The sequence below is a fragment of the Dipodomys spectabilis genome, unplaced genomic scaffold (genome assembly GCF_019054845.1).
Source record: "Dipodomys spectabilis isolate Male_0828 unplaced genomic scaffold, ASM1905484v1 ptg000073l, whole genome shotgun sequence".
NCBI lineage: Eukaryota > Metazoa > Chordata > Mammalia > Rodentia > Heteromyidae > Dipodomys > Dipodomys spectabilis.
Genome location: NW_024870750.1, coordinates 5,828,580 through 5,853,195, shown reverse-complemented (window position 1 = coordinate 5,853,195; position 24,616 = coordinate 5,828,580). Strand labels below are relative to the sequence as shown.

At 42.3% G+C, this 24,616-nt stretch overlaps 1 protein-coding gene across 1 annotated transcript in view; it reads right to left on the bottom strand.

Annotated features, from left to right (window-relative positions):
• Positions 1-24,616, bottom strand: part of Prkch (protein kinase C eta) — a 235,237-nt gene that overhangs the window by 157,281 nt on the left and 53,340 nt on the right. Inside the window, exon 2 of the mRNA XM_042682558.1 lies at positions 4,932-4,995. Within this exon, the coding sequence (XP_042538492.1) occupies positions 4,932-4,995 (64 nt within the window). The remainder of the gene's footprint in view (positions 1-4,931; positions 4,996-24,616) is intronic.

Genomic DNA, 24,616 nt, shown 5'->3' with positions numbered 1-24,616 from the left:
TTTTTCTTTTCTTTACTTTCTTCCCTTCTTTTTCTTTTATGATGCCAGTCCTAAGACTTGAACTCTGGGCCTAGGTTCTGTCCCTGAGCTGTTTTGCTCAAGGTTGTCACTCTACCACTTGAGCTACAGCTCCATTTTGTCTTTTTTGGTGGTTAATTGGAGAAAAGAGTCTCACAGACTTCCCTGACCTGACTGGCTTTAAACTGTGATCCTCAGATCTCGGCCTCCTGAATAGCCAAACTTACAGGCATGAGCCACAAGCACCTAGCTTTAAGCTGCATTTCTTTATAGTACAACCCAGCGACATGTTCCTGACCATTCTCAAATGAAGGAGTATCATACTTTATTTCTCTTCTATTTTAGTTTCTCTTCCAATTACTGTAATTAGGCTTAATGCATTTCCATCAATTCCTTTATTTTAATTTTTTTTTGCCACTCTGTTCTTCCAAGTAAAAACTAGTCCAACACAGTGACAATCACAATGACAGAATCTACAGGCTGCACTAAAAATCTAGGTCTGTTTCACTGCTATCATAAATCTCAGCTTGATTAGACTGCAGATCCTGGTGTTCGCTGCAGAAAGGCTCAGTCAGAAAGGAATAAAGATTGACAACAGATAGCTTCTTCAAAATTACACGTCATTCAACTGGGTGCCCATAGGGGAATTCTGAACCTGATCAAGAGTGTTAACCTATTTCTCAAGATAAACCATCATCGGGGGCTTCAGCTCTGCATGAAATGTCCACAAAGTAATAATGGACAGTTGGTTGTATGTATATGTGTGTGTGTGTTTGTGTGTGTATGTGTGTGTGTGTGTGTGTGTGTGTGTGTGTGTGTGTGTGTGTGTGTATGTGTGTGTGTGTCTGTCTGTCTCCGGGATTCTGAGGTGCTAAACTCGGGGCCTCATGCTGGCTAGCCAAGTTCTCAACCACTTGAGTCATGCCCCATGTCTTTTTTAATTCTTTTTTTTATTTATTTATTTATTTAGGGTCCGGTCGTGGGCCTTGAACTCTGGGCCTGGGCGCTGTCCTTCAGCTCTTCAGCTCAAGGCCAGCGCTCTACCACTTGAGCCACAGTGCCACTTCCGGCTTTTTTCTTTTTGCTTATGTGGTGCTGAGGAATCGAACTCAGGACCTCAGGCATGCAAGGCAAGCACTCTACCTTCCCAGCCCCCCCCTTTTTTTTTAATTCTTAAGTTTGTTTTACAGATGGAGTCTTATACTTTTGCCTGAACTAGCCTTGGACCATGGTCCTGCTACCTCTGCCTCCTGAGTAGCTGGGATTACAGGCATGCGCTACCTACAGCATTTGGGTCTACCTACTTTAGTGAAGAGTCTTCACTCTAGATTTCTCTTCTGTTCTCTGACTTCAGCATTAAACATAAACCTGGTCTCATGAAACTTGGAAGAAATTGCTGTTATCAAAAATGAAATTCTTGCTTTCCAATGTCTTTATGATCTATTCACTTTTCAATCTTCATTATCCAAGTATTTTGTGCCAATTTGGATGCTGTTATCATGATCTGGGAAACAATCCCTGGCCCACAGTAAGCATTCAAGTATTACTGCTTGGGCAATAAATACATTAGCAAAACAAGTGCTCAGTAAATAAATCTTCAATAGAGTTTGAGATGGCTGGACCCAATATAAACTATGAGCCAAAGACCTTGAATGGTGCTATCTCACAAAGCAAGGCTGCTGGTCGAGCCTGCTGCTCTAACTCTTCTCACTTCATCTATGTGCCTAGACCCAAGCTCCAAACGTGTTGTTTCCACTTTCTCCTAGTCATCACACTTGGATTTCCCACAACGTTCTTCCAATCTACTTTTTCACAGCTATGGAAGTGAGGATCTTCCATTCCCGCCTCTACTCTTCTGATCTGAGCCTCAGCTGAGACCCGTCAGGACATCTGATGAGACGTCCATTTCTGTAGATTTTCTTCCTACTCTTCTCAGGCCCTCACAGCCCAACTCAGCCTGGGCCCTAGTCCTATTTCTGTGACAAGCTCACCATCTCCTGATGGCTCTCCACACTCCCATCTTCTCTCATGATCTAACTCCCCTCCCCCATCCTTGAACCTACAGATCTCCTTTGTATCTGGGTAAAACCCTTCCCTGGCACCCCATCACTTCTACTCACTCAGAAGTAGTGTGACCATGAAATGTACTGTCCCGCCTGGCACCCCCTGGGCATGAAGGATGGCACTGTGAGTAGATGTGCTGGTAGAACTGGGGAACAGACTGTCCCATGCAAGCCTACACGTCAGGTCCCTTGGTGCATTTTCCATCACAGTCCTCTGATGTCTGGCTATGGCTGGGAATAATCTAAAGTGGCTGCCAAGAGCTAGGCCAAGTAAGGGGCCATGCTCATGGAGCCAGGCTCCTACCACAGCTGCAGAAGGCATGCTGAGGGTGGGCTTCAATTTCTGTATGTATCTGTGTGTATGGGGGGGTATGTATGTATGTATGTATGTATGTATGTATGTATGTATGTATCTGTGTGGGTGTGTGTATGTATGTATGTATCTGTGGGTGTGTGTGTATGTATTTATGTATCTGTGGGGGGTGTATGTATGTATGTATGTATCTGTGTGTGTGGGTGTATGTATGTATGTATCTGTGGGTGTGTGTGTATGTATTTATGTATCTGTGGGGTGTGTATGTATGTATGTATCTGTGTGTGGGAGGGGGGAAGAATTATTCCATCCTGGGCATTTCATGGGGAGGCTGTACTCTGAGGCAAAAGCCACATGTAGGCTCAAGCTGAGTCCTAGTCTAGGAACCAAATGGAAAAGAAACAGTGCTCCCACAGAGACAGAGAAAATAGATTTGGGGTTCCTAATACATGCCCAGCACATAGATGCCACCTTCCCTGAAGTCTTAGTACTAAGGTACTTCTCATGAATAAAACAGTTCTGGCATCTCTTAAAATATGTGAACCCACCTAGGAAGGGTGGAGAACTAAGACAGCAATCCTAATTACTGTAGTATGAATTAGTTCATGAATTCATTGTCTTTCTTATCAGCAACTATTACTAGACAAGGAGATTACTGGGCATTTATACCTAAGTTAGAGAGCATGAAGGATTGGCTAAAGGAAAGGTGGAATTACTAAGGATCAACTCAGCCTACTACATGCACAAGGTCAGCTCCGAAAGAAATACAACTGGAGTGACCTAGTAAGGACTCACTCTCCAATGACTTGGTGATTTCTTCTTATCACTAAAACAAAGAAATAAAAACAATGGGCTGGGAATGTGGCTTAGTGGTAGAGTGCTCGCCTAGCATGCATAAAGCCCTGGGTTCAATTCCTCAGTGCAACATAAACAGAAAAGGCTGGAAGTGGCACTGTGGCTCAAGTGGTAGAGTGCTAGCCTTGAGCAAAAGAAGCTCAAGGACAGTGCCCAGGCCCTGAGTTCAAGCCCCAGGACTGGCAAAAAAAAAAAGCTGGGTACTGGTGGCACCTGCCTGTAATCTTAGCTTCTCAGGAGGCTGAGACATGAAGATAACAGTTTGAAGCTAGCTCAAGTAGAAAAGACCATGAGATTCCTAGCTCCAATTAACTAGCAAAAAGCCAAACTGAAGGTAGAACACGAGCTGAGTAAAAAGGCCACGTGAGAGCATGGAGCTCTTAGTTAAGCCTTAGAACCAGCACAAAAAGATAGAGAAAAAGTAAGAATATTCCAGTGTATTCCAATGTCCAATTACAGAAGATACAACTTCATTAACATTTAGTTACAGAAGTGACTCTCACAAACCCTGCAATCTGGCTTCCTTTCTCATTGCCATATTTCTTTCTTCTACAGCTGGCCCAGGCTTCAGGGCCCTTGGGAGAAAGTTCTATTAGTGACTTAATCTAATATTACACTAATTTTATTTGACTGAGCCAGGGCCAAATTATTCACTTGATCTTTCCTTTTACCACAAATAAAATTTACCTCAACTAAAAAGAATGGCATTGTATGTGATAAGGGGTAGACTTTGGTAGCTATGAATGAGGTACAGATTTCCTTAAGAGAGAAGAATAATATGGAGATTAGAAAGAAGAGAAGATACGATTCCCAATTTTCTTCCATGGACATTCAGAGATAATCAAAAAGACTGGTACAAAAGCAAAAACCTAAAGTAGAACTTTATTGTCAAGATTCAAAAGAAGCAAAACCATAATGAAAGAAAACAGCCACATACAGGTGGCTCATGCCTGTAATATAGCAACTCAGGAGGCTGAGACCTGAGGATAGCTGTTCAAAGCCAGCCTGAGCAGAAAAGTCCCCATGAGACTCTTACCTCCAATTAATCAATCAGAGACTAGAAGTGCTGCTATGGCTCAAGTGGTAGAGTGCTAGCCTTGTGCACAAAGAGGCAAAGGGACAGCGCCCAGGCCCTGAGTTCAAGCCCCACCACCGACAAAAAAAAATTCAGCTTAAGATATTTAACCTACTCAATGAGTAGATTAAATAAAGCACAAAGCCAGGTACTGGTGGCTCACATCTGTAATCCTAACTACTCAGCAGTTTGAGATGTGAGGATTACAGCTCAAAGCTAGCCCAGGCTGGAAAGTCTATGGGATAAAAGTATCTCTAATTAACCAGCAAAAAGATGAAGCCTTGAACAAAAAAGCTAAGGGATAGCAGCCAGGTATGTGCACATGCATAAATAACTAAATACATGCATGTACAAACATACATACAATACTGTACATATTGTACAATATTGTACGTATGTACAAACATATATACAATACTGTCCAATATCTCAAATGCACTCTGGACCAATGAACCATTGGCAATAAAAAGCCAGTCCACCCAAACTAAGCCAGTCATTTTTAAACATCTTTTGCAAAATGCCCTTTTGATAATTTCCATCATGGAAACTCCTCTGAAGATATGAATTGAGATTATTTAATCCAGAACCCCCTCAAATTCATTCTTACCTTCAGTGAAACTCCCAGTCAGAGTTATTACCACAAACACTTTCCCTTCTGGTTCCAGATCCACCTAGAAAAAGAAGGAAAATACATGATATATTTTAATATTAAAATATCCATTACAGAGAAGCCTAAATGTATCAACTGTAGCAATCATGAATCAATAAATATCTTCCATTAAACAAGAGAGGGGCAAGGGTACAAGTAAAGGTTGAAGATGTTATAAAGGTCGAAAAGCACATCTAGAAACTGTTCTCAGGCTGCTTTCCTGATGAATTTTATTCTCTTTCTTTGTTGGCTCTTGAAGCACTTACATACTTGTTGATTTCTTTTGAGAAATCCATGACTGATGCACACTTCTCAAATGAATGGCCTTTTATTAAACCACACATGTCATAAGAATGGCCTTTTTAGTAAACCACATGGCAAGTATGTAGAATAGAAACAATAGCCATATCCAAGGTAATAAACAAAAATGTGGCTCAGTATATCTTTAGTTTTATGGACTAAAAAGTACAGGGTCTCAACTAGGTGCCAGTAGCTCACGTCTATAATCCTAACTACTCAGGAGGTCAAAATCTAAGGATCACAATTCAAAGCCAGTCCAGGGAGGAAAGTCCATGAGACATTTTTTTTTTTGGGGGGGGGGTCCGGTCGTGGGGCCTGAACTCTGGGCCTGGGCACTGTCCCTCAGTTCTTCAACTCAAGGCTAGCGCTCTACCACTTGAGCCACAGCGCCACTTCCAGCTTTTTTCTTTTTGCTTATGTGGTGCTGAGGAATCAAACCCAGGGCCTCATGCATGCAAGGCAAGTGCTCTACCACTGAGCCACCTTCCCAGCCTCTCCATGAGACTCTTATCTCCAATAAACTACCAAAAAAAGAAACAAACAACAAAACCTGGAAGTGGAGCTGTGGCTCAAGTGGTAGAATGCTAGCCTGGAGAAAAGAAGCTCAGGGACAGGGCCCAGACCCTGAATTTGAGCCCCATGACTAGCACACACACAAAAAAAGGGTCTCTACGTTCCCACCCATGACTGACCAGTCTTAAGAAGCAGAAAGGAAAGAAGCTTACAAGTTTAGCCTTCACCTTTCTTCTTTACTGTTATTTTGTTTTGTTTGTTCTGAAACCTCACTATAACTGAGGTTCCCTTAGAATTATGTAACCCAGGCTGGACTTAAACCCATGATCTTCCTGTCTCAGCCCCCCAAATGCTGGGATTGTAGGCATGCATCACCACTCCATCACATTCTCTTCTTGACTGTTATGGATCAGCTGACATAAAAAGATACGTAAGGAGTCTGAGAAAGTGGCTCATGAGGCCCTGGGTTCGATTCCTCAGCACCACATAAGCAGAAAAAGCCGGAAGTGGGACTGAGGCTCAAGTGGTAGAGCACTAGCCTTGAGCTGAAGAGCTGAGAGACAGTGCCCAGACCCAGAGTTCAGGCCCCACGACCAGAAAAAAAAAAAGATACGTAAGGGCTGGGAATGTGGCTTAGTGGTAGAGTGCTTGCCTAGCATTCATGAAGTCCTGGGTTCAATTCCTCAGTACCACAAAACAAAAGCAGGAAGTGGCACTGTGGCTCAAGTGGTAGAGTGCTAGCCTTGAGCAAAAGAAGCTCAGGGACAGTGCCCAAGCCCTATGTTCAAGCCCCAAGACCGACCAAAAAAATAAAATAAAGGGCTGGAAGGGTAGCTCAGTGGTAGAGTGCTTGCCTTGCATGCCTGAGACCTTAGGTTCGATTCCGCAGCACCACATAAGCAGAAAAAGCTGGAAGTGGTGCTGTAGCTCAAGTGGTGGAGCACTAGCCTTGAGCTGAAGAGCTGAGAGACAGCCCCTAGGCCCAGAGTTCAGGCCCATAACTGGCAAAAACATAAATAAATAAACAAACAAATAAACAAAATAAAATAAAAAGATAAAGATGGCTGTTTCGTATAGGCTCCAAAAGCTTTGCCCATCCATCCCGGCAACCTATCCCTACCTTCCTCTTCATGAAATCTACTCCCAGCGAAGTCACCACACTGTCAATCACCCCCATATTCACATCAACTACTTGCATCACAGTGGAATGCCAACTGACAATATCCTCTTCATTGCCTTGACACCGCTTTCGAACCTCTATAGAACAGCTCTGAAAATAGAGCTCTCAGGAGAGATGACTAAACAGGATGTCAGTCTCTAATTGTCTCTACTCTCTGCCTTGACTTGCTTCGAGTCAAAAACATGTTATTTTTAAAAGCCACTCCCTCATCTTCAATATAAAGGCCTGGCAGAGAACACATACTCAACCTTAACATAAACTGTTGCTGGCGTAGGAGCTGCTGCTACCAGCCTGCGGACAGACAATCAGGCCGCCTCTGCCATCCTGTCCCTACCAACTCCCTCCAACAATGCCCAGAGGGGCCACAAACATGACCTTCCTATACTCACAGGCCACGAGCTGCTCTAGCAGAGGGCAGGAAGAGTCCACCACCCAGAATCACAGATGCTTATACAGGTGTGTTCCTTCCTTACTGACCTGGTGGGCCTGCCAGACTCAAGCATCATCTTTTAGCTTTAACTCAGAATGATTCAAGATTGATGTGTGAGAGATAACACTGTAAAACTCTTAGAAGAAAACTTGAAGTTAAATTTTCCTGACCTTGGATAAGGTTATCATTTTAGTATCATTTAGTATCAAAAACACAAGTGATTAAAAAAAACAATAAATTAAACTACAACAAAATTGAAATGCTTGCCAGGCACCAGTGGTTCATGCCTGTAATCCTAGCTATTCCGGAGGCTGAGATCTGAGGATCATGATACAAAGTCAGAACACAGAAGGAAAGTCCATGAGACTCTTATCTCCAATTAATCACCAAAAAGCCAGAATAAGAGCTGTGGCTCAAGCAATAGAGTGCTAGTGTTGAGGGGAAAAACAAAACAAAACAAAACTAAGGGACAGCTCCCAGGCTCTGAGTTCAAGCCCCAGGACTGGCACAAAAAGAAAATTTTAAACTCTTGTGCTGCCCCCAGTAATGTTAAAGTGAAAAACACCTCATAGAATGGGAGAAAACATTAATAAGGTATGGATCTGATAAAGGGTTTGTACCTACAACATATAAACAACTCTTATAACTCAATAATGTAAAGACAATCCCATTTTTTTAATGGGCAAAGGATTTGAATAGACATTTTCCCAAAGAAGATACATAAGTGACCAACATACTCATGTAAAATGCTCATCCTTATTAGCCAGGAAAGAAATACGAGACACATGGTAAGATAACACTTCACACCCAGGGGGGTGGTGACACAAACAATGATGGGGCTGGCAATTCCACCAGCACTTGTTGGGATTTTGTTGTTATTGTTGTTGATTGTAGCTTGAACTGAGGATCGAGGCGCTGTCCTTGAGTGGCTTTTGCTCAAGATTAGCCCTCTACCACTCTGAGCACAGCTCCACTTCTGGTTTCTAGGTGGTTAACTGCCTGGACTGGGTTTGAACCTCAATCCTCAGATCTCGGCCTCTTGAGGTAGTATTTGTTAAGACAGCTATATTTTTGAAAGAGCTGTTCTGACTGAAGTGAGACAGTGTTTCAGTATGGTTTGGATTTATATTTCCCTGATGATCAGTGAGTGATACTGAACATTTTTTAATGTGTATGTCATCTTCTAGGAAATATCTGTTGCTGGGCATTCGTGGCTCACGCTTATAATCCTAGTTACTCAGGAGGCTGATATCTGAGGATTTCAGGCTCCCTAGCCCTTTGTCCATCATGCAGCCCTCTCAGAAGTGTCCCCTCTCATCTACTTTGCCCATCAAAGCCTTGAGGACTTCGCCTTTTGGGGTGCCTCCCCTCAAATCCACCCAAACCTCCCATTCCAAATTCCATTCTGTGAACCTGCTCTTCTAGCCAGGCCTGACACCTCTCTCCTCTGCCTGGCCACACCCTTACTAGTGTGTACACTGTCTGGGAAAGCCTCTGTCTCTTCACCTCACCCATCAATCCATTCCCTCACACCTCCCCTAAATGTCTCCCAGGGTCAGAGTCATGGTCTAGGTGATCAAGATTTCCCAGAGCAGTTCTCTGGGGCTCTCGCCAAAGGGTCTATCTAGCAGAAGTCCTTGAACCAAGGATCTCAACAATTTTGGTCTCATGATCAAAACAGGAAGGTCATTCCACCACCTGTAAAATAGGACATATCTATATCTATAAATACATGTGATTTGTTACAGAGTGAAACACTATGTGACACTGTTGTCATTCCACGATCATTATGGGGAATAGCAGTGGAATATGGCCGCCAATGGCTCAGTGCTTAGAAATTACAGTCAGCTTGATGCACCCACTGGGATCTATCCTCACATTTCCTTCCCTCCCCCTTTCTCCCCCCCCACTCAGAGCCAGCATTTGCTTGGCCTTGAGAGCACTTTGCAGAAATTGGGCAGGTCACTTACATCACTGGTTCATCCCCTACACAAAAATGAGGGTGTTTTCTAGCTCTGATGCTCCATGCATCATTCTAAGCAGACTTGGACAGAAGCCTGTACACAGGACTCCAGGGAAACACTCACTTAATTAACTGGAAATAATTTACGACCATTTCCCTTCACAAAAAGCATTAGGATTGATCATAGACAGGAAACTGGAGCTACTCAATATTCATTTTAGCTTAGACTAAGCAGAGGGATTTAACATGGTAAAAGAAAAGAAAATTCCTTGATTTGGGCAAAGGGAGAAGGTTTGCTTAATCTCCATGGCTAGGTGTCCCTTTTCCTTTGCTTTTCTAAGTATTACAGTAGAGATGAATAACAAAGGAACAGAAAATTTTGATAAGGCACGTCATGATTCTCTTCAGCTGAAACTCTTGGCTAAAACTGACAGTTCTAGATTCTGTCTCTCTGTCTCTGTGCCTGTGTCTGTCTGTCTGCCTCTCTGTTTCTGTCTGTGTCTCTCTGCCCTTCTCTCTCTGAACTCGAACTCAGAACCTGTCACTCTCACCAGCTTTTTTATTCACAGCTGGCACTCTTCCACTTGAGCACTTCCACTTTTGGATTTTTGCTGATTAGCTGGAGACAAGAATCTCTCAGATTTGTCTGCCTAGACTGATTTCAAATTGCTATCCTCAAATCTCAGTAGCTATCCTCAAATCTAAGATTCTATGCATGGGCCACAGCCCCTGGTGCACAGCACATTCTTTCATAAGAAAACACCAGCAGGGTCTTGAGCTATGACAACATATTGCCAAATGCTTGATCAACATCTCTATCAGCAACTGCAAAGGTGAGTGTTACTACCTCCATTTTACAGATGAAGGAAAAGAGGCTAGGCGAAGGTATAGAACTGGCCACAGTTGCACAAGGAGTGGAGGCCAAGGCATGAATGCTAGAACTATCCCTTGCCCGCCTCTCTCAGGGCTGTCAGAACTGTACATACATATTGCCAGCTGCTTGGCTTCAGGCACAAGGTCAACAAATCATCATCTCCCTGGGAGCCTGCGCAGGCTCATGCCATAGTACCTGAGGGTGCTCACCATGCCCACAGGACCTAGTGTTCCAGCCTTGTCTGCTCACTGCCAACACCTATGATGAGGACACTTATGGTATCACTCAGAGGCTCCTGCTAGGGCGCATGAGGTAGTTGTGGTGATCAAGGAGAGTTTGTCCAGGGGCTGGTGAGATGTGGCAGACAGTTCAGTCGGTTAGTCAGCAGCCTGAAGAGCAAGTCAACAGCACACGCTGTAGCACAAGGTGTCCCACAAGTGGGAGGAGTTTCAGGGGAAAAGGAGGAAGATCAAACACAGAACATGACCCTGCTAACTTTCTGTGCTCAGCTCTGTAACGGGCACAGTTTTATGTGTCAAAAGCACTTAATTCATTTGATTTATTTTTATTTTATTTTTTTGCTGGTACTGGGGCTTGATCTTAGAGCCTTTCTCACTCTTGCTTAGCTTTCTATTCAAGGCTGGGGGTTTATCACTTGAGCCACATTTCTACTTTCTTTGCTTTTTGCTAAAAAAGAACAGATCTGTCTGCCTGGATTGGCTTCAGATCTCAGTCACCTGAGTAGCTAGGATTATGGGCATGAGCTACCAGAATCCAACCTATGTGTTGAAAGCACCCTTAAGAAGTATCACAGATTAAAAACTACAAGAAAAATGATAGCAAGAAACTGAAGAAAAGCAAGCCTTATTCATTCTGACTGGCTTCACATGAAAGAAAACACTAACAGCATTTTAGTGACTAATCCCTTGTCCCGCTAAATCTGAACCTGGGGAAGTAGGGAGAGCCTCAAGCTATGGTCACAATGTTGTCAGTGCCTGCTTGTCATTTGGACAGTCAGCTGGCCTTTGTACTAAAAAATGAGTTGAAGCTTTCAAGCCTTTCCCATACATAATGTTCTATGATTCTCAGGCAGTAAGTTTCTGAGCTCCCCAAAGCCACCTGAACACCATCAATGAACTGCTTTGAAAATACTTACCTTGGGCTCATAATAAGTCTTCTGCACCAGCAGCTAAAGATATCCATGCTTATCGTGTTTAAATAGAGATCATTACATCTCAGAACCTGTTTTCCCCTAAGTTCTAGCACAAAAGGTGTTATACTCTACAAGAAATAAAACTCTTTTACTACAACATTAATTGTTTAAAGTTCTTCTGCTCAACATAAAAAAAATCAGGACTGGGAAGTGGCGCTGTAGCTCAAGTGGTAGAGCACTCGCCTTGAGCTGAAGAGCTCAGGGACAGCGCCCAGGCCCATAGTTCAAGCCCCACAACCAACAAAAAAAAAAAAAAAGAAAAAAAAAAAATCAGGACTGGTACAAACTGGATACTTCCAAGGATGAAAAAAATGTTTTACTTTGCCTAAAAGAAGACTAAAGATAGGTGTGTGTGTGTGTGTGTGTGTGTGTGTGTGTGTGTGTGTGTGTGTGTGTGTGTCTATATTTGAGTGACTGAAAACACAAATTAAGTGAAGGGCCTTAGGCTTTTCTACTTAACATTCTACTATAATTCCTCTCCCTAAATCTCACAGGTTTAGAAAAGCCTTCAAGAAAAGTAAAAACCTTTCAATAAAATAATTATTCCTTCTTGCCTTGTGCCATCCTAACATATTTAAATTAAAGATGTCAATTTTTAATGGATATAAATAATACTAGAATTATTCAACACTACTGATTCTCCTTATCCATTTGTAACAGAGGCAGAAAGAAGAAACCTCCACAAAACCAAAACAAAAAAGGAGTGGAAAGTCCGTATTGGGCACACACAAAACATTCTAAGATGCTTCCCAGACTTGCCTAATGGATCCTCTGGGTCCCCTCAAAAACACTCGGATTCTGATGGCTCATTAGAAAATATGGCAAGGCCGAGCAATTTTCCCAATAGGTATTTTGTCACATCTCCACTTCTTTTGGTCTTCTGGAGAAAAGAAGAGATGGAAACTCAAAACAAAACAAAACAAAAAGACTTATGTTGTCATGCCTATAAATTGAAGTGGTAGCTTTCTAGGTAGACTGGGGAAGAGCAGGTACTCATAAATTATGCAGGACCTGGCAGAGGGTTACATATGTTAAAAGCAGATATGCAATGAGTCGGGTCAGAAATGGGACCAGAGATGAAAGTGCATCTAATTGGTGTGGCTGGCACTAAACCTGGGCTTCTACCAGCTAAGTTCCATCATCCTACTACATGTCAGACCGTACAGATGGGCTGTAGAATTCAGCAGCAGAGAGGCTGGAGAGAAGGAGGGTAGACGCACAGGAAGGAGCAGCGGCCTTCATCACTGACACAAGTGAGGTACAGGAAGAGAAGGAGTCTATACCATGAAGGACCACTGAGACAGGGGCTCATAGAGAATGAGCAGATCTGAAGGAAAGATAGAGCTCAATGGCTCATTACCCATGTCAACTGAGTGGGCTGGAAATTCAGGCAGAGAGGGAGGGAGAGTATCAAGATACAAATTATAACCCAGTGCCATCCCAGCTGAACAGGTAAGCAGCAACATCAAAAGCACAGCTTAGATCAAGAGAAGGAACACTCACTGGGCCAGAGAGAGCAAAGCTCTTCCTGGGAAGCAGCACCTGCCTTGAGGCGCAAAAGCAAACTTCCATGAGTAGAAGGCAAAGCCATTCTGAGTCAAGACCTCATTGGGAGAAGCTAGAGCTGGCATGGGAGTACGCGCTAAAGGAGGACAGGAGGAATGTCCACACAGAGAGGAGAAAAGGTGGGAGGAACAGTAGGAAGGGCTGTGCCCAGATCATCTTTACCTCATGGCCAAGGATGAGGGGACTCCCTCAGGGGTTCTCCTCATATGAAATGATGGAGGTTAATACGTAAAAGGAGATAGAGGTCAACATGTAAAAGGGGATTTCTGCTACCAGACCAGTGCACAGGGAGGCAGCCACGGTCTAGAAACACAAAAGGTTTCAGAAGAATGCAATCAGTGGAAATTTAACAAGAGCCATAGGAAGGGGGGATTGGGCCAGGGGTCCTTGGCTCACGCCTGTCATCCTAACTACTCAAGGGGCTGAGATCTGAGGATTATAATTCACAACTAGCCCAGGCAGGAAAGTCCATGAGACTCTTATCTCCAATTAACCACCAAAAAGCTAAAAGTGGAGCACCAGCTTTGAGCAGAAAAAAATAAAGGACAATGCCCAGGTTATGAGTTCAAGCACTAGTACCAGCACAAAAAAAGAAAGGAAAGAAAGAAGGGGAGGAAGAAGGATGGGAAAGATGGAGGAAGGGAAGAAGAAAGGAGGGAGGGATGAAAGGAAGGAGGAAGAGACAGAGGGGACTGGGCTGTAGCTTAGTGCTGGAGTGCATGCTTAGCATATTCAATCAGATATTTACATCATACGGTATGTACTATATGGTGACATTCATCAACAGACAACAGATATGACATCGGTCCTATCAGATTATAATGAAGCTCAAAAATGCCTCTCATGTAGGAACATCTTAATGGGGACAATGTCATAAAACAACACATATATTTGTGGGGATGCTGGGGTAAACAAGCTTACAGTATTGACAGTCATCTATAATTATAGCACATGCAATTATGCACTGTAATATGTAATAACTAACAACTATATTACTGGCTTATGCATTTACTATAGTACATTTTAAAATCATTATTTTAGAGAATACTCTTACTTAAATATAAGCTTATCATAAAATAGTATGAGTGCTACCTAGAAGATATCTCATATATCTGATTTCTGGGTCTCTGGAGGGCATGAGGCTACATTCAGGCCTTATACCACCTAGGTTTGTGTTCTGTGGCAAAAAAAATTGCCTAACAACACATTTCTCAGAATTTATTCCCATCATTAAGCAGCATCCAGTTGTAGTTGTGACAGAGACCTTATGGCCCACAAACCCCAAAATATTTACTGTCTGCCCTTCACAGAATAAAACTGCCAATCTTGATTGCCATTAATCAGCCAGGGAGCTCAGAAGGAAAGAACATGTTTGAGAAGGAAGGAAATGTGGTTAAATTTGGACACAAAGGCACCCAAATAGAAACATCTGGCAAGAAGTTGGAAATAAAGACAGATTGTGAAGATAAGGCCTGAGTGATTACTTGAGACTCTTTCTCAAAAGTGTGATCTAAAAGAGTCAGCAAACTTCTTCAAGAAAGAGCCCTGGTAAGGAAAAACAAGTCCATTGAGGAGACAGAAGAAAAGAGCCAGAGAAGAGGGAAGCTGAGAGATGGGAGGGCTCACCCAAATTTAGAGTTATGGGTAATGGAGGAAGTAGCTTCAACAAAGGGAAGAAGCCCTGTGCTGAAGACATTTGCTGGAGGGAGAGGAAGACTTGGAGGCCCAAGCAGAGAAACTGGGAAATAAAAGGTAGACCTCTCTAATACCCACTGCACCCTAGCAGCTCTGTGGGGAAGTTGCCCTTATACTACTAGTGCCCAGCACTCCTCACTGAAAGTTTAATTCTATGGAAAAAGAGCTGTCGCTCAATTGGTAGAACACTACCCTTGAGCAAAAACAGCTCAGGTGCTGATTCAAGCCCTGGACCAGCACAAAAATAAAGAAAGTTTAATTCTACCTCTAGAAGTTACCTGCCAACCTAGACACTGGTGGCTCACACCTCTAATCCTGGCTGCTCGGGAGGCTGAATAGCTAAGATCGTGGTTTGAAGCTAGCCTGGGCAGAAAAGGCTGAGACTTCTATCTCCAATTAATCATCAAGAAGCCAGAAGTGGAGCTGCAGCTCAAGTGATAGAGTGCTAGCTTTGAGCAGAAAATATCAGGGACAGTGTCCAGGCTCTAAGTTTAAGCCCCAGGACCCCGCCCCGCCCCCCCACACACACATGCATGCGCGCACACACACATGCACACATTCAAGGGGGAGACATTCAAGGAAAAGTATTGGACAAGAAGAGAGATGATGAGACTTGAAAGTTAAAATTAAGCCAAGCTGAAGACAAAGTTGTTAGAGTCATCCGCAGAAGAACAACTAAACTTAGTACAGCTGACCCTAAGGAGAGATTGCAGAATTCAAAGAGCAAAGTGTCAGGGACCAAAGCCATGTCACAAGAATGGGGGGAAGCGAGAGAAAGGGGGTGTCCAGAAAGGTGTCTGTCCCTTGTGAGGCATTTGGGTCCCCGAGAAACTTCAGACAATTTTTCCCTTTATCTTCACCTATTTGCCTTTATCTTCTTCTGGGTAAAGAAAAGTGTAGCACATTATCCCATCATATGGCACTGTCATCTGGAGGTAAGTGACTTCATGAGTAAGGACTTGCAGGCAGGGCTAGGATTGATTTTATGAGTGCAAGCCCCATTATTCACCACCCAGCAACTAGACCCTTCATGCATGACTTACCTTTTAATAAACCTGGTTAATTGATATTTACAATACAAGAAGTTTCATAAAGGTCACCTGCCTCATTCTCTCACTTCTTAAGAAGTCAACTTTGGCCTGGTCTTAGGAACTAGTTTCATGACCACAGCCATAACTCAACTAGTTTTTCAACCAGGTGATCCACTGACAACAGACAAATTTCTGAACATTGATTGGAAATAGAACTAGACTGGCATCAGATGCAGCTGGTTGGGAAAACTTTCAACAGGACTCAATCCAAATGATGAATGGAGGCTATTAGGGAATTTTTTTAGGGAAGTAGAATTATTCTGCATGGTTCTGTGATGACAGAACACTCTGGTCTATCAAAATACATAAAATCTCACAGCACAATGAACCGAATAATGCAATTAAAATAAAACTCAAGGCACCAACAGGTCGTAGAATGGAATATGTAAGGAAGACCACAAATGAGAATCAACTGTATGAAAATGTATGAAATAACGCCACTGAAAAGCAGGGTGGGGGAGTTTGGCTGAAGAAATTTTTGAAATGAATGGAGTCTCAGATTCAAGCCTAAAGGAACTTCACATAAGCACTAATTATAACTGATAAGGCTATTTCTCAGTGGGGTGGGGGATGGTTAATGATCCATGCAGTCCTATATTACAGTTGGAGGTATCAGTATGCACTCATCACATTTAACACAATATAGATGGATCCATATAGAAATATTTATCACTATGTGTATAGACAGGGTTAATAGACACACATCTATTTTCTTCTTCTGTCACCTGAGAGAAAAGCAATGGTATTACAATAACACTTGGAAACTTAGTGCCTCAATCTTGGTTCCTAATACAATTCTTCAATAAAAGAAACTGGGGTTCCCTGGAAAAATGGTTGTTTCCAGGGACGGCGCATAGGAAGGAAGGGATATGAACTAAGTATGAAGTTCTTGTCATGCTAGAACCATTAGGTGCTACATTATAACCTAAGGTGTAAAATAAATAGTCATAAATGCCTACTGATATAAATGGATGAATAGCTAAGTAAGTGAAAGGAAAAAAAATCTCCCCAATGTATGAATTCAACATAATTCATAAATACACTTCCATCTCAAAAAAATGAAGCAGAATTTCCCACAGCATATATGTAGGCTGCGCATAGCGACTCTCTCCAAAAAGTACAGTATGGACTGGGAAAAAAGTAACTGTAGAAGACACCTGACAAACAGTTGCACCTGAGCCAGACAACTATAGTTCATACCAACAGTGATAAGTCATGTGGATTGGATGTATGCATGTTTATGCAGGATAACTGATTGCTAAGGTTAAATGAGATGTTCTGTGATTTAATGAAATATAGTACTTTATATCTGTGGTCTTCCTTTCCCAAACCCTATCCTTAGAAGAAACATCACAAAAACCCAAATAAAGACCCTCTATAAAATATCCCTCAAGCTGTCAAACTCACCAAAACCAAAGAAACTGTCACAGACTAGAGGGGCCTAAAGAGACACATAATATAAATATCACATGGTTTTCTAGAGAAAACCCTGACAGGAAAAGGGAATAGCAAGTAAAAAATCAAGTACATATAATAGACTATGGGTTGAATTAGTAACAATGTTTCATTATTGTCTCATATATTGTGACAAATGTACTATACCAAGATAACAAGAGGAAACAGTGTAGAGGATATGGAAATTGTTTTGCCTGTTTTTCTGTAATTCAAAACTATTCCAAGAATGTGTGTTTAGCCAGATGCTAGTGGTGTACACCTGAATCCTAGCTAATCAGGAGGCCAAGATCTAAGGATCGTGGTTTAAAGTCATCCCAAGCAGGAAAGTATGACAGATTCATATCTCTAATTAGCCACCAAAAGGCTCTGGCCTTTTGGTAACCTGTGGTTCAAGTGATAGAGCACTAGCCTTGAGCAAAAAAGCTCAGGAGCAGCACCTAGACCCTAAGCTCAAGCCCCACGCCTGGCACAAAAGATTTAAAAAAAGTGTATTTATTTAAGAAACATGCCTTTTAAATGCAAACCACCTCCACTGAACGCTCAATCTAGGTAACTCTTAGAAATATTAAAATCCAAATTAGTAGTTGCCTACTACAAATGAAAACTGATTCTTTCCTCTATAGGTAAAAGAAGGCCAGAGGCAACCATGCAAAAGAAACCTGGCCTTTTCAGATTGTAGATGTTACACTATCATGTCAACACTAAGCTGTCCCAACTGTCCCCAGCGGTCTGTCAGTCCATCCCAGGTGGAGCCAGTTTTCACACTGTAATGTTTAGTTACTCCATATTCCTCAAGAAGACCTAGCAGAAGAGGCCAAGACTTTGGGTTTTGGGGGAGTTTGTTTGGGTTTTTTGTTGTTGTTTGTTTTTTTTTTAAAGAAGTATTCCTTTCTTGAGCTGAGAATGAAAGGCTCATGTCTGTAATCCTAGCTACTCAAGAGGCTGAAATTTAAGAATTATGGTTCAAAGCCAGCTCAAGCTGGTCAGTCTGTGAGACTTTTCTTTCCAATAAAAAGTCAGAAGTAGAACTGTGGCTCAAGTGGTAGAGTCCCAGCCTTGAGCAGAAAAAGCTAAGGGATGGTGCCCAGGATCTGAATTCAAGACCTAGAACTAGTACTAGCACTCCCCCTCCCCCAAAGTGCTTCTTTTCCTAGAAAATGTTTTCAGATAAGCTGTTGAAACGACTTCCCATGAGGTAAAAGTCAAAGAAACAGACAGAGAGGAGACAAGAAAAAGGAGAAAAAAAATGAGATGAAGGAAAAGAGAGGAAAAAGCAGCTCCAAACTACATCACGCATACTTTCTGCAACTAAGGCTGAGTAATATTAATGATCTCATGTCTGATACTATTCAATTTCAGGGAAAGTTGTAGAAACTCTGAACAGGAACTTCTTATCCAGATATGGATAGCCTTGGAGCCAGTTTTCCAGGCAGCCTAACCTTTCATTTTTCTGCCCAATGCTTACAGAGTAAGAATAGCCAGAATTCCTCCCTGTACTGATGAAGACACAGATACAGGCCCCATCCCAGGCCCTGCAAACCAGCACCCGGAAAGATCCATAATGTTGAGTCTCTACCCACTGATGCTTAGCAACCCTGGGGTTACCCTGGTCCGTAACGCTTCTCACATTCTCTCCAGCCCTGCTCTTTTCCTTCCATAGCCCGAAGGGTGGGTATAGTTCCCTTTTCTCCATTAGTATATCAAGGTCCTCTGTTTAGGACTTGGGAGCAGTTTCACATACTTAATGAGGTGGGACCCAAGGCCAAATATGAAATTTATTCATGTTTCATATATACCTCGAACACAGCCTGAAGGTAACTTTATATAAGATGTTGACTGTACCTCGGTTTTTACTTTTGATCCATCAATAAAGTCCAGCACAGAATTTTCCACCTGTGGCATCATGTTGGCACCCAAAAGAAGTTTCAACTTTTTAAAGAATTTCAGAATCTACATCAGGGATGTGTACACACGTGTGCATGCGTGTGGGGGGGGGCGTGTATACCTATTTCCATTTGGAGATTATTATCTATGGATTGGACATTCAAAAATAAATTCTGCAATGGAAGGGATGACATTGACCAAGATGGACTGTACTCGTAAAATGATATATTGAGCTAAAAAAGAAAAAAGAGTTCTGTTTTTTACTGAGAGCCTTATCTTTCATATTCTTCCTAATTGTGTTTCAGTTCCTTGGCTAGATGCTATTAATAAATCCAAAACTTCTAGAGAACTACTCCCATAGCTAATGCCTTTAATAGTGCAAACAATATAATATCTTGGAGTTGATTTAAAAGAAAAGAACACTGAAATCCTATTTATCATTATGCATTATATTCTATAAAACAGGGTCTGCTTACAGAAATGTATGGGTAAAATTATGATAAACATAAAAATCAAAATGAGGAAAATGAAATGGGAGGTCAAGCTGGGGGAACAATTAAGATTTTGTGTGTGTGTACTGATCCTGGGCTTGAACTTAAGGCCTGGGCACTGTCCCTGAGCTTGTCTGTTTTGCTCAAGGCTAGTGTTTTACCACTTGTTCTATAACTCTACTTCTTGCTTTTTGGTACTTTATTGGATATATGAATCTCACAGACTTCCCTATTTGGGCTGGTTTTGAACCACAATCCCCACATCTCAGCCTGCTAAGTAGCTAAAATTCCAGGAATGAGCCACCAGTACCCAGCCACAATTAGGATTTAACCAGTTGAAAGTCAATTAAATGTGAGCTACAAATTTGAATCTTAATTTCTGAAGGAAACCAAAAAGGGAACCAGTATCACCAACATAATAGTTTCCAAAAGCCCTAAGGTGTTAAAAAAAAAAAAAAAAAAAAGGTAAGGTATGGAGTAAACACCTATAATTTCAGCTACTTCAGGGCCAGAAGTAGGATGACCTAGATCCAAAGCTGGCCCCAGGCAAAAAACTTAAGGATCTATCTGAAAAACACTAAAGCAAAAAAGGGCTGGGGGTACAGCTCAAGTGATAAAGGCCCTGAGTTCAAACCTCAGTATTAAAAAAAAGAAAGAAAGAAAGTATTTCTGATGTGGAGGTTCTTAAAATCCAAGCCCTAGGCCAACAGTATGAGAATTACCTGGAAATTTGGTGGGCGTGGACACAGGCCCTGAGTCAGGAACTGTGGGTGGGGTCCAGCCATAGGTTTGAATAAACCCTTTGGCAGGTGATTTTCATGAAGACTGAACTTTGCAAATCACCTCTTTACTGCATCTTCATGTAGTTTACCTCAAGTTGTCACAACCCTGCTTAAAGACAACCCAATGCTCAGCTAATACAGCATCTCCCTCAGTATATCCTCATGAATTCTTCAAGGTAAAGCGAACAAGGTCTGCAGCACACTGTGGAACTCTGTAGACAGCTTAGGTGTATATAGGAAGAAAGGCTACCAACCTTTGTCTCCCAGGGGCTAGCATGGATTAGGTGGCTTGTGGGACATTTTCTGAAAAATGAATAATACATACATACATGAGTGACAACACTGCCACCAATTTCCAATAAATACCCAGCTTTATTAGCTGTGTTTTTGAGTGCCTATAAATCAAATATATATAAATCAAATACAGTGTGTCATTTTCTTTTCTTTGCACTTTCTTTTCTTTTGCCTGTAATGTGGTTTGAACTGAGGGTCTAGGCACTGTCCCTGAGCATTTTGTACTCAAGGCTAACACTACCACTTTTGAACCACAGCACCAGTTCCAGTTTGTGAGATGGTATTAGACTTAAGAGTCTTATGGAGACTTTTCTTTCTGCCCAGGCTGGCTTCGAACTGTGATCCTCAGATCTCAGCCTCCTGGATAGCTAGGATTATAAGCATGAGCCACTGGCAACCAGCACGTGTGTCAAATGTGTCATTTTTCAAAGGCTAAAAAAAATAAAATATTTAATGAATTTACTTGATAAGGAAAAATCTGCATTTATAATTTTAAAATAAACTTTGCTTTAAATTTCTTTTTTGTTGTTGTTTTTTTGTTGGTAGTGGGGCTTGAACTCTGGGCCAGGGCAGTCTCTCAGCTCTTCAGCTCAAGGCAAGCGCTCTACCACTTGAGCCACAGTACCACTTCCAGTTTTCTGGTGGTTAACCGGGCTGGCTTTGAACCACAATCCTCAGATTTCAGCCTCCAGAGTAGCTAGGATTACAGGTGTGAGACACCAGCACCTGGCTAAATTTCTTAAAAATAAAATTTACATACTAAATCAAACTTCCAATCAGGTGTTTTAGTCTATAGTCCTAACTACTCAGGAGACTGAGATCTGAGGATTGTGGTTCAAAGCCAGTCTAAGCATATTAGTCCATGAAACTCTTATTTCTAATTAACCAGCAAAAATTCAGAAGTAAAGGTATGGCTCAAGTGGTAAAACATTAGACTTGAATGCTAACAGCTAAACAAAAGCATGAGGCCCTGAGTTCAAACCTCAGGTATTGGTGCACACACACACACAAAAAGGTCAAACTTCCATAGCACTCAGTCTATGAAGTCCATCAGCTCTTCTGGCTCCAGTCAGGTAAGAAAGTAGAAGTCATTAGTACTGGCCCAGTGTTTACAGATGAGGAATACTAACACCAGTCACCAGGAGTTGCCAAAGGGCACTTCATCCACACGTCCACCATCAAGCTTCCATTCCTCCTCTGTCTTCTTGTAAACACACTGCAGAGCAGCAGTGTGGAAACAGTCCTGCCTCGGAAGTTCATAGCTATGTCAGAAATGTGCGGAAGTCCCCATAAGAAGCAGCTAGACAGCAGGTGAGCGTGGTACCTTCTCCCCACCAGGAAACACATGGCTCCCAGGCAAGATCATCTTGGGTGACTGTTTCTCTTTTGGGCACTATTACAGGTAATATGGGGATGTGCTGGCAATAGGCAGGGTGGGGCTGGGAATCCACAGCAGGTGTTGGGACAAGAGGCTGCTGGGGCTACCCGGCAGCCCACAGGCATCATGGGAGGAGAACACAATGGCTCTCAGCCTCTCCCGGTCAAAGGCTCCTTGGATTTTTCTCCCTAGAAAGTCCCAATTTTGCATACTATTTTCCAGAGGCTCCTCCAATGACTCCCAGGTTAGGAGTCTATTGTCTACTTCTATATTACAAGAAAGTCACAAGCAGGACACAAATGCTCTTTAGACCATCATGTTCCTTCTATAATAATGATTCTAAATCACAGAAAAACTAACAAGGCCAGATTAAGGAGCTGATTCCAACATTCATTCACCAAGTAAACAGTTATCAGGCACCTACTGTGTGGCCAGACACTACTCTGGGTGAGACATTTTGGGGGGACAGTAGCACCAACAGGCAGCTGGGCCTGGTCCCAAGCAGTGACCTCGCCCATGATGACTTCACCTTCAGTTATATCAGGCCTGACCTCTCTCCTGTCTTTCTGTCTCTGCTTCTCTCTCTCTCTCTCTCTCTCTCTCTCTCTCTCTCTCTCTGTCTCTCTCTCTCTCTCTCTCACACACACACACACACACACACACACACACAACCAAAGTAGCAGCATCTCATTTATTAAAATTGGGATAAGTGTGGATAAAGGTCCCTTTGAGAACTCTTGCTTCTCCATGAATGTAATTCAAGTCCGTCCTTCCTTCCTTCCTTCCTTCCTTCCTTCCTTCCTTCCTTCCTTCCTTCCTTCCTTCCTTCCTTCCTTCCTTCCTTCCTTCCTTCCTTTCTTCCTTCACCCTCCTCTCTTACACTAGAATGTACCTTCTGCTTTCTCTAAGCTTTAGATAGCTAGTCCATCAAAGTAAGAAAAAAAGCCTGCCAGTGGAATGCATAGGAATGTGGAAACACTCAGGAAAAGATTACTCTCTTTCTGAATTCAAATGTTGAGTGCATCTTACTGCTACACTAGAGAGGGAAGCAATCAGCAGGAAAAGACCAGACAGAGAGCCACTCTCTGTACATTCTGGGGAGACCACAGGTTCTCTGATATAGTTTTCATCATTACAGTAACAGCCCAGGAGCTTAGAGATGCTAGACAGCCATTGACTGTACAAGAAGCATTCACATTACTTACAGAATCTGAGTAAAGCTTCAGTGCATAATGAATACCATTCATATTCCCCCAAAGCAATTAACAGTAAGGTTAAAATCATCAACACCCATTTGCTTATACTCAGGAAACTCGTGAACTCTGAAGCCCTTGCTTCCAAAGTGTTGAGTGCCAGGCTGGATTTACCCAAAATAGGCATCAGCCAACCTGCAATTTAATTTCCACTGAACTTGCACAAGGAGGCCAGGCTAACAGAACACATAAAGTTATGACATATTTTCCTCCTAAGTTTGGATCCTGCTCCTCTCCTGTTTTGCATCTTTATTAACCATGCTATTTTCTCAAGGAAATAAAGAAATAAAAAAAGATGCACAGCCATAGAGACAATTTTCCCAAAGAAGTAATTTGTATAATACTTGCTTAAAATTTCTTTAGAATCTTCCAAATATCTGCTTATTGGGAAATAGGACTACAAGAATGGGGGGAAATGTATGGCAACAGGTAATTTTCTGAATCCTACTTGGTAAAAACTTGAACAATAGAATGGATATCCTAATAACCTAAAAGTTTAAAAAAAAAAAAAAAAAGGATGTGCTGGTGGCTCATGCTTGTAATCTTAGCTAGTCAGGAGGCTGAGATTTGAGGATCAAGGTTTAAAGCTGGCAGGAGCAGATAAGTCCATGGGACTCTTATCTCTAATGAAATGCCAAAAAGTGGAGGTATAGCTCAAGCTATAGAATGCCAGCCTTGAGCAAAAAAAAAAAAGAGCCAAGCGAGAGAGCACCAGGCCTTCAGTTCAAGCCCCAGTACCAGCACTAAATTAATTAAATAATTATATGTGCAATGCCTACCTCTTGTACATAGTGGAAGGACTGGGCCTAAGTTGCAAAAAAGAGTTTTGCCATCAGGGTCTCTCTTGTAGTAGCCTGGAAGAGGCACATATCCCTCCCTTTTGCAGATTGGGAAATTGAGGTAAAAGGTGAGACAGAACAAGGCTTCAGTCCTGGAATTCCCAGGATTCCATACCTCTGCATCTTGTCCTTTGATACCTTTGTCATTCATTACCTCTTTACTGCCCAGTCTAAAGAGACTCCTGTCTGAAGAAGTCCTACAGGAACTATTGCCTTCATCTGGGCCTACCCTGCTACTTAAACACTGCCTTCCATTCCGGCTTGAAGCTCTCTGGGAGGCAAGGATCAAAAGCTCTTTCTCCCATGTCCTCATCACCTGACTCACAGTAGAAGACCACAAAATGCATGTGAAAGGGACATGTTTGGATCTTCTTCCCTGAGCATCATAAAATCAACTACATAAATATAAAAAAAAAGTTGCAAGTGAAACTTTAGATGAGAA